General features: G+C 37.5%; 1 protein-coding gene across 1 annotated transcript in view; it reads right to left on the bottom strand.

The window, feature by feature from the left end:
• IPO5 (importin 5) overlaps positions 1-10,009 on the bottom strand; it is a 54,891-nt gene that overhangs the window by 28,841 nt on the left and 16,041 nt on the right. The window contains exons 8-13 of the mRNA XM_006755041.2: positions 8,996-9,083; positions 6,911-7,017; positions 4,315-4,439; positions 4,133-4,222; positions 3,875-4,048; positions 1-207 (exon numbers count right to left, since the gene is read on the bottom strand). The exon at positions 1-207 is cut by the window's left edge and continues 27 nt beyond it. Of these exons, the coding sequence (XP_006755104.1) occupies positions 1-207; positions 3,875-4,048; positions 4,133-4,222; positions 4,315-4,439; positions 6,911-7,017; positions 8,996-9,083 (791 nt within the window). The remainder of the gene's footprint in view (positions 208-3,874; positions 4,049-4,132; positions 4,223-4,314; positions 4,440-6,910; positions 7,018-8,995; positions 9,084-10,009) is intronic.

The raw sequence follows: 10,009 nt of genomic DNA on the forward strand, positions 1-10,009 counted from the left end.
CCTACAGCCACCAATGAGACTGATGCATTCAATAGTTTTTCCTCTGAGAAGTCTAAGTTCCTTTTGAACTGCATTTTCAACAATGTGCTTTAATGATGGCATAAATAAGTCATAGTAGGGGACAAACTTTTCCTCTGCAGTATCTGCAACTGATGCAATAGATGTCACAACTTGTTCCAAAACTAGCTTGGTGCCTTTTTGAATCAACTAGGAGAAGGAAGATACACAAAATACATTACGTAAATGAGAAATTGGAAGAAAAACTCCAAGTTTCCAAATGCTTTTCTGAAATAGCAAGATGATACTACTCTTCAGCAGCCAGAGTGAAGGTAATGGGTTTTAGAGCAAATTTAAGAATCCCTGTTGAACTATTTATGTGGGATATCTCTCTCTTCAGTTACTATAGGCCTCCTTAATCATTATTGCTTTATCTCACAGCACAGCAAGTCCTTGAGCACAAGTTTGCCATCAAGTAAATGCCTATCCTCCTTATTCATTTTTCTTCATTTATTCCCACTTACTATATATTTTGGGTTGTCCTACTATATCAAGGAGGAAATTCCCTTTTTGTTCTATACCTTTATCTTCTAATCGGATTCTTCTGAGAAGATACATTAATGATGCTACTGGTGCCCTCTTTTCCACTCACTTCTGTCTTCGATGTGATGATCATCCTTTCTCCTGCACCAGAGATCTACGGTATTCTCTGCCCTAGCCAGTAATGAATACTAAGTGGGTATTTGTAGCTGGGCTCATGCCGTCACCTGGTAGTATTATACTTCCTTGTGGATTCACATGAATACTTGCCCTAGTAACTACACCCCGATTTTCTTGTTTCTCCCCATCTACTACAACCACACTCTCAAAAGAGTTCCTCACTTGCACTGAGTTCCAGCACAACTTTAAGAGGTTAATTTATTCCCCCCTCCTTCTGTATCTCAGCATCTGCTCCATATTTAATGTTTAAGAAGGAACATCCTTTGCCCTTGGTTACCCTCTTTTCATAGAACTCTTGCTCACATAATTTATCCTCCTCTCCTTTCTAACTTAGCAACGACTTCCTTCAATCTGTATCTTACACATTGCCTCTCTGCAGGAAGGGGAAGAAAATATACAGACGCTCTTGCTCTTCACACTTCAGCCTAAAATCACATTTAATTCATTTATTCCTGATTTAACCAGCCAAATAATCTGCCTTCAACCTGGGTCTACATCTTTGTCTTCAGATACACTCATGTTCCTACTCTGCTATCAAATGGATGTATCGACACAGAACTTAGAAGACAGAACCTACACAGAACCTAGAGACAGAAGAACTTCGCTGGAGAGAACATGGCAAAAGATCCTGGACAGAACCTGGCTACAGAACTTGGTTGGAGAACCTAGACAGAACCTGGCTGAAGAACTCGGCGACCGAACCTGGCTGGAGAACCTAGCGAGAGAACATGGCTACAGAACCTGGCTGGAGAACCTGGAGAACCTGGCTGGAGAACCTAGCAAGAGAACATGGACACAGAACTTGGCTGGAGATTGTGGCTAGAGATCCTGGCAAGGCTGCTGATCAACTGAACGCTGTCTCCGTGTCATTCCTTCTTCGCCGACTCCGTCCACACCTATGGGGAACCCCTGGACCTGCTGGGGTTGGACCCCAGCAAATTTCATGCACCAAACCTCTAGTACAACATAATGATTCAATATTTGTACACATTGTGAAATGATCACTACAATAACTCTTGTTAACATCTGTCACCACACATAGTTACAAATTTTTTTCTTGTGACTTTTTTTTCCCTTTTGAGATCTACTCTCTTAATCTGGATAATCTTTTAGCATTTACCCCATGATTATGTGATTTTAAAATATTGATATCTGAGCTTATTCTTGAAATTAAAATGGGGAAAGATTTACCTCCCCCTCCCCCAAAAATGGATGTATCATATGGTATATCCTTTTTGTTGCAAATTGATTTACTTGCCTTCTGAGACATTGCATCTCTTTTAAAAATTAAATTTATTGTGGTGACATTGGTTAATCAAGTCATGTAGACTTCAGGCATACAATTCTCTAATACATCATCTGTATATTTTAATTGTGTATTTACCACCCCAAGTCTAGTCTCCTTCCTTCACCATTTATCCCCCCCTTTCCCTCTGGTAATCACTATACTGTTGTTTGTGGCTATGAGTTGTTGGCTTTGTTTTGTTTGTTTGTTTTTTGCTTATCTTGTCCTTGTTCTTTAGCATGTATTCTCCTGTTCTTCTTTAGACCAGTGCTATGCAGGAGTGTGATTTGCGAACTTGTCTGTTACTAGTTCATATTAAAGTACAGGAATTGAGTGTTAGAAACTTTTACAGCAATCTGATAGCAACTTTATATTTGTTAAATATAACAGTAAAAAAAGCTTTTATGTCCTTTTTATTTATTTCATTTTTATAGTAGCAATTTATTTTCACTATACTTGAAAACTGAGACTCAATCTTTGCTTCTCTCTCTTTTTGTTAATTCTCACCTGAGGATATATTTCCATTGATTTTTAGAGAGTGGAAGGGAGAGGGAGGGACAGGGAGGAACATCATTGGTTGCCTCTAGCATAATCCCTGACCAGGGCTGAGGAACCTGCAACCAAGGTATGTGCCCTTGACTGGAATTGAACCTGGGACCCTTCAGTCCGCAGGCTGATGCTCTATCCAATGACCCAAACTGGCTAGGCCAATCTTTGCTTCTCTTACTTGCATCTTTCCTCCCACACACTGCTGTACTAACACCATTTAATTGTTTGTAGGCTGCCTCTCTTACTTAACCTATAACTATAAACCATCTTCTTTTTGAATGGCCAGGTCTTATTTTAAAAACAACATACTTAAAGCAAAAAAAAATTTCTTTTCCACATCTCTTTTTCTGTGACCTGGTTTAGGAGATCAATTTTTTACGTCCTTCTCTTTCATCTTTTGAAATTCAAACTGGCAAAAAGAAACTGCATGCTTCCCGAGAAATGTCTTTTAGTCACCTCCCCCCTGCCCTCCAATTTCCACTGTTACCATCCAAACTCCCTGAACAATGATCATGATGCTCTTGCCTTAAATCATCTCCCTTTTTAGTCCCACAATGCTACTTTAATTTCATAAAATCATATTATCATGATTCCTTAGAGCAATTACAAACATAAATTGGTTCCTCCAAATTTACCTAAATTAGAATTAAAAAATAACTGCCTTGTTTTCAAGACAATTCATATAATGATTTTACCTAACCTTTAGGGCATATCTTCCCTAGTCCCAAAACTGGATCATTCTCTGGTCAGGCCTATAATGTCCTTCTAACTTTCTATTCTTCTTCTTTTTTAAAAAATAACTTTAAAAAATGTTTTGAAATTGATTTTTAGAGAGGGGAAGAGGGATAGTGGGATAGAAAAATCAATGAAAGAGAAACATCATCCATTGACTGCTTCCTGCACTCCCCCTAACTGGGAATTGAGCTTGCAACCCAGGCATGTGACCTCTTGGTTCCTGGGTCAATGCCCAGCCACTGAGCCACAATGGCCAGGCGTTTCTATTCTCTTTTTAAAAAATATATTCTATTGATTTCTTACAGAGAGGAAGGGAAAAGGATGGAGAGTTAGAAACATCGATGAGAGAGAAACATTGATCAGCTGCCTCCTGCACACTCCCTACTGGGTATGTGCCCGCAACCAAGGTACATGCCCCTGACTGGAATCGAACCTGGGACCCTTGAGTCCGCAGGCCGACGCTCTATCCACTGAGCCAAACCGGTTAGGGCTCACTTTCTATTCTTGATTGCCATGCTGAGGAGTCCCCCTGTTCAAATTCATCTAAATTAACATCTAAATAGGGGAGTTAAACATCTTAAAATTTACCTCCTGAAGTTTAAGTACCATGATGGAATGTAGATGTTTCACCAAATTATCCAAATATGGAATAAGCAGTGACTTGGGGCAGTCCTCAGTAAAGTTAATGAGAGCGGCAGCGGCATGCGCCTGCACTCGTTGATTGCCTTGGTCTTCCATGGTCTGTAGCAGAGCCGCAATCACCTGTGGAAGGAAATCACGTGAGTATATATTTTGAAATGCCACCCTTCTTCTTAAAGTTTGAGTGTTTGAGGACTTGTTGCTTACCTTCTCATGGAATTTCTTTTGGAAGCCAGGAGCAAAATCTGTAGCCATCTGTCCAACAGCATTACAGGCTGCATACCTCACTCTTGGATGCTGCAATATACTCCTTGGTATTAGTAAAGGCTTTCTATTTCCCATTTGAAACTACAGTAATAATTATGAACCAAACAGTTATTGGTACTTACAGGATCCTGAAGAAAAAGCAAAACAAAATTTACAATTTCATTTAGAATTCCTTCCATTTGCTGGTGGCATCCTTCACCAATGGCGGATAAAGCCATTAATCCTGCATGTCGATATTTCCAGTCAGCTACAGGGAAAGAATTGCAAGTAAAAGAACAGCAATGAGACACTACAAACATGTCATTCTAGCGGAAGTATTAAAAGTTCTCCTTACTCTGAAAAAGAGTAATGAAATATTTTTATTCATTTATTAGTTTAAAAAATGGATAGAAAAAGTACCTGACTGGATTATTTCATTGTAATAGTGGTTACGTCACACAAGCATTTCCATGCCAAAAGTTAGAAGGCAATATAGAAGCAAAGAGATTACCAGTACTTATAAACTACTTAAAATAAGAGACTTTTCCTCTGATATTATAAGCAATAAATGTCTGGATCTTCTGTCACACACTGCTGCTTACTTAATACAGATTAGATGGTTTCCAAAAGAAAAAAATAAACAAACCCAAAAAGAAAAATGTGCTACTTTTAAAGAATTTTATATTTAGTAATATGGTAAATGAATATGGACGAGTCTTATTTGTATTCTAACATAATAATGTATATTTGCTTTTTTATTAACAGAACTAGTGGCCTGGTGCATGAAATTCATGCACGGTGGGTGGGGGTGTCCCCCAGCTTGGCCTGCACCCTCTCCATCTGGGACATCCCTCTCACAATCCAGGACTGCCTGCCCGATCACCCCTAACCACTCCGCCTGCTGGCCTGCTCGACCCAACTGCGTCCCCCACTGCCGGCCTGCTCGCCCCTAACTGCCTAGGCCCCAGCACCATGGCTTTGTCCAGAAGTTCTCCCAGTCTAATTAGCATATGACCCTTTTATTAGTATAGATATGTGCTAAGCAATGTTTATTTTTTACTAGACTTCACATCATCTTCTAGCATGTAATTTCCCTCTTATGTCTAAAATTCCTTCAAGAACAAAACAAAATACACATAAATATAAAGTAGAGCAAAGGTAGGTTTACAGTTGCGAATATGCATAACAGTTTATTCTTGTATTATTTAATTATTGTAGTTTGCCCATGAACTCAGCTAAGGCATCGAATAATATTTATAAAATAGCAAAAAAGACATTCTTTTAACATTTTTTTGTTTTAGAGTCATTCTTCACAAAAATGTTATTTCTAGTAATGTATAATGTGTTTATTATTTTTAAATAAAGATTTTTAATATTTGTTTTAATTTCTAATACAAATGGATAAAATCCACATAAAGAAAAGAGCTCTGGAAATCTCAGTAATTTTTAAGAGTGTGAAGGCATCCTGAGAAAAGAAAATTTAAGAACTGCTGGCATAAGGGTTAAACCACATTGTAGAAAAATACTAAAATATTTCATACTAAATTTTTCACTTTGGGGAGCCTGAAACCTATGTAAAGATGAACTCTGTTGTCACTAATTCCACTGTAAAAATTTTCTAAAAAATGCTAATGTTTATGTTAAGTATTAAAACTTTATCACTTATAAATTTGTATGTTTTTAATGTGTTCAATTACTCAATATACCAGTAAACCAAAAATGAGTCAACCGAGGAATAATAATCCTAGGAAACCAATATATTAATATCGTATACTAATCTTTGCATACTGTACTTACTAATTAAAATTAAAGGAATGCAATAAATACTGATATAGAAATATATCTATACTTGATTCAGAGATGACACATACATTCTCAATGTGCAGTGTCTGGAAGAAAGCTGAGAAATGAGATGGCATGGTATGGGGATTTGGAAATGGTTTTCTTCTCTGAATTTTAAGATTTAAAAAAATTTGCAGTTCATTATTTAAAGCAAAGACAATAAAACTTTTGAAAAATAAAGTGGAGTATATGTTACTAAGAAATACATACCATTTGCCATTGTTAAAGCACTTTTCACATAAATTAAATACAGCTTTGGATTCTAACCGTAATCCTGGGTATAGGGCAAGCATCATTTTCCAGTTTTATACACAATAAAAGTGCAAAAGACTTGCTCAAAGTCATACATTCAGCAGTAACAAATCTTTATGTGTCCATTGCCATACAAATAAAGCCTTCTTTACTAACTAGTAATTTGTAGCAGGAATTTAAAGGTCAAATTCTTTAACTGCAAATCACAAATACTAGATAGTCTTGAAAATAAAAGATATTGGCTGAAGGGAGTTTATATAAATCAAATATGTCTCATAAAATTTTATGAATCAAATGTTTCATAAATAGTCAAATAGTATTTTAGTTAAATTCAAATCTAGATGTTTTTGGCTAAAGAGAAAACTAAATTTTCCTTAGAATTTATATTTTTTTTCCTATACAATTAGGCCACTTCTGAGGAGAATTGAGTATTTTTAATTGTGAGGAAAAATATTCTTTGCCTTAAGACTGAATGGTCCCAAAGACAACTAAATAGTATTTTATCAACATAATGTAAAAATCAGGTTAAACACAGAATATAAAAAGGCAAAGATTAATTTTTAGACACAGTCTAAGCATTTTTTTATAGTTTCTGACTTAGAAAGCAACTTTCCATTATTCTAGCATTTGAAAGAGAGAGCTTACGATTTTGAAGCATCTGCATAATGTGTTCCTTGATCATGGGCAAAACGAGCTTTCCTCCAAGTCCACAAGCCATTCGGTCCAAAGCACTCTCACCAGCAACTGCATTGCTGCACAAAACAGCATGTAATGTACTCAACATATTAAAAATACACAAGAATAGTATACTATACAGACATATTTCTAAACTTGGATTGTTATTAAACTAGGATTGAAAAAGAATAAATCAAGCAGACTTCTGAATGTATATAGTAAGTTTGAGTTAAAAGCCCTAGAGTTAAAAAAGGGGAGGGAGGCAAATAAACTATGATTCACTGTAGTTTAAAAAGTCCTATGTCCAAATCTTATTTTTCAAGGCTTTCCCCTTTCTCTCTCTTTACATGCACACACCCCACACTGGCTAACACTTAGCTTCTGATAGTTTTAAGATGCAGAAGTGTGTGCAGAGCATTTAGGAGAACCTTGCATTTCTCATTTCCTGGACATATATCCTTCAAAATAATCAGTGAACAGAACATAGAAAACTGAAAGGGGGCTGAGACTGTACATGATTTTCTCCTCACTGTGAACTTATTTACCTTTAAAGGGGTGTAAATTGCATTGCCAAAAATTATGTGTAAGTGAAACTCCAAACCAGGTATAAAAGCCTTTGTACTGTCTTATAACTCTAAGATCAGCAGTGAGTTTGTCATGTGCATAATCTTTAGCTGTTCTGAAGATATGACATACAGGGGTGGGCAAAAGTAGCTTTACAGTTGTTTGTATGGAAAATACAGTAATTAATAAGTAATAATGTAGAATAAACTGTTTTGCATACTCACAACTATAATCCTACTTTTGTCCCCACATGTGTACAAAGAAAAGGCTACAAACTATCTTTAGAACAGGTTCTTAGACTTAAACTGATATGGCCATTTATTCACAGGTAAGAAACGCTTATTTACCTAGTCCAGAAAAAAACAGCTTCATAAACCACATAAACTCAAGTGCCTTTTACAGGGCAAATTCCAGGCCAGGTAGCAGCACATTAGAGTAACTTAAACCAGGGAAAGAAAACCTGATCTGAGCCCTATCTTTTCTTCAGCCCTGTTAGGTTATTTCCAGTGAAGGACTACTTTCATACACTCCAACACAGTCTTTAAGTCAGAAGTCAGTCATTTTTAATAATGGGAGTTAGCCTCAGAAACCACCATATATTCTATAAGACAAATGTCTTTCATTTCTAGTATTGTTATAGTAGCTTATACCGACTGCTAGCCTTTTTGGGAATAATTTCAGTTCTATTTAAGAATCAGAGATAGTATGATACCCTGAGAAGACTAAGAGAAATGGTATTAAAGCCCAGTATACTAACTGGCTATGCAATATTGAGCAAATCACTCAACCTTTTCTCTCCGTTCTATAGCTATAATATACCTTTAAGACTCCTAAATGCTATAATATACCTTTAAGACTCCTAAATGCTCTACTAATTTGAAAGAATCAAATTAACAGATCTCTGAAGTGCTGTTTCATGTACATGCAAGAGGCCATCATCAGTATTGGGACAGTGAATATAGATTTCGGTTGACTTTTCCATAGGAATCTGTGTTCATGGGGGTCTCCTAAGTCACAGCACATAAACAGCAATTCCAGTGTTATGTCACCTAGTGTACCGATTTCACCACCGTCTCCTCCGTAGCCTCAAGTTAGATTGCAGATTAGGAAAATATGAAGTTTCACAGGGAACTGTGGTGAAATAACCATTCTAAATGAAGACTATGCCTATAAAGAAATTTATCACAATAAAGTTTCTTTGTACATATTTTAAAAACATATGCAAAATAAAAACTCTTGAAGAAATTTTAAAGAATGGGTTGAAAAGATAGCTACTGTATTTAAAATATTTACAAAGTCTGATGCAGAAATGCATACAACAAGAAACCTAAGTGTCCCATATTCCAAAGTTAAAAGTTTAACTTCAAATTATGGAATACAGTGGTAGAAAGGTGGGAGCCTCATAAGCCTACTAAAGCTCTCATTGTCAACTGATGTTGCTCTATCCTGTCAAGGAGGAACCTTTATACAGTATTTATTGTGTATGATTACCTGTCAAAATCATCATCTTCTAGTTCATCTGCATTTGCCCAGTCCTCATCCTCTTCTAGATCGACCATCATTGCTAACATCTGAGGAACTAAAGGAAATAATTTCATATCTGAAGACCATGGCTTTTTAAATTTTGTCAATATCATCATTTACAAACAAGAATCTCACTAAGTAAAAAATGAAGGATTTACTTTGCATCTAAGAGAGTGAGACAAAAAAATTATTTGCCTGTGCGCCTAACACCTGTTTTTAATTTTAACCATTTGTGGGTTTTGTTGTTTTTTTGGGGGGCCACGTTTGCTTTACATCTTCTTAAGAAGTACATTAAGAATTAAAGTCAAATTTCACAAATCCTATTGCATTCTCTCCCTTCCTCACCACCAGAAGTGAGCTCCATAATAAAAAATCAAATGTTTCTATTCCCAATCTGTTTTTACACTTGAATGATAGACTTCTGAATTTACATACAAAAGAGCACTATTTCAAGATTATACTTCAGGGTGCAGGGTCCCTGCTGGGGGGCTCGGCCAGCCTGAAAACTGCCATCAGCTACTCACCCGGACTGCCCAGGCATCCCAGTGGGGATCCTGCACCCTGAAGGAGGTGTGGCCTGCCTGCAAACAGCCATCAGACCCTCACCCAGGTTGGCCAGGCACCCCAGGGGGAATCCCTACCCTGAAGGGGCTGTGGCCAGCTTGCAAACAGCCATCAGCCCCTCATCCAGGCTGGCCAAGCACTTCTATATGATAAAAGGGTAATATGCAAATTGACCCTAACAGCAGAACGACTGGGACCAATTTATGTATATAAAAGCCTAAGTGACCATCACAACCGAACTGACGACCGAACAGGGTGTATGGGGTGACCAGGCCGACAGGGGAGCTAGTGAGGGGCAACCAAACTACTGAGCAGCAGGCTGCATGGGGCAACCAGGCCTGCAGAGGCAGGGCAGTAAGGGGCAAACTGGCTGGTGGGGGCAGCAGTTAGGGGCAACCAGGCCAGAAGGGAGGGCGA

This window comes from Myotis davidii, unplaced genomic scaffold (genome assembly GCF_000327345.1).
Source record: "Myotis davidii unplaced genomic scaffold, ASM32734v1 scaffold133, whole genome shotgun sequence".
NCBI lineage: Eukaryota > Metazoa > Chordata > Mammalia > Chiroptera > Vespertilionidae > Myotis > Myotis davidii.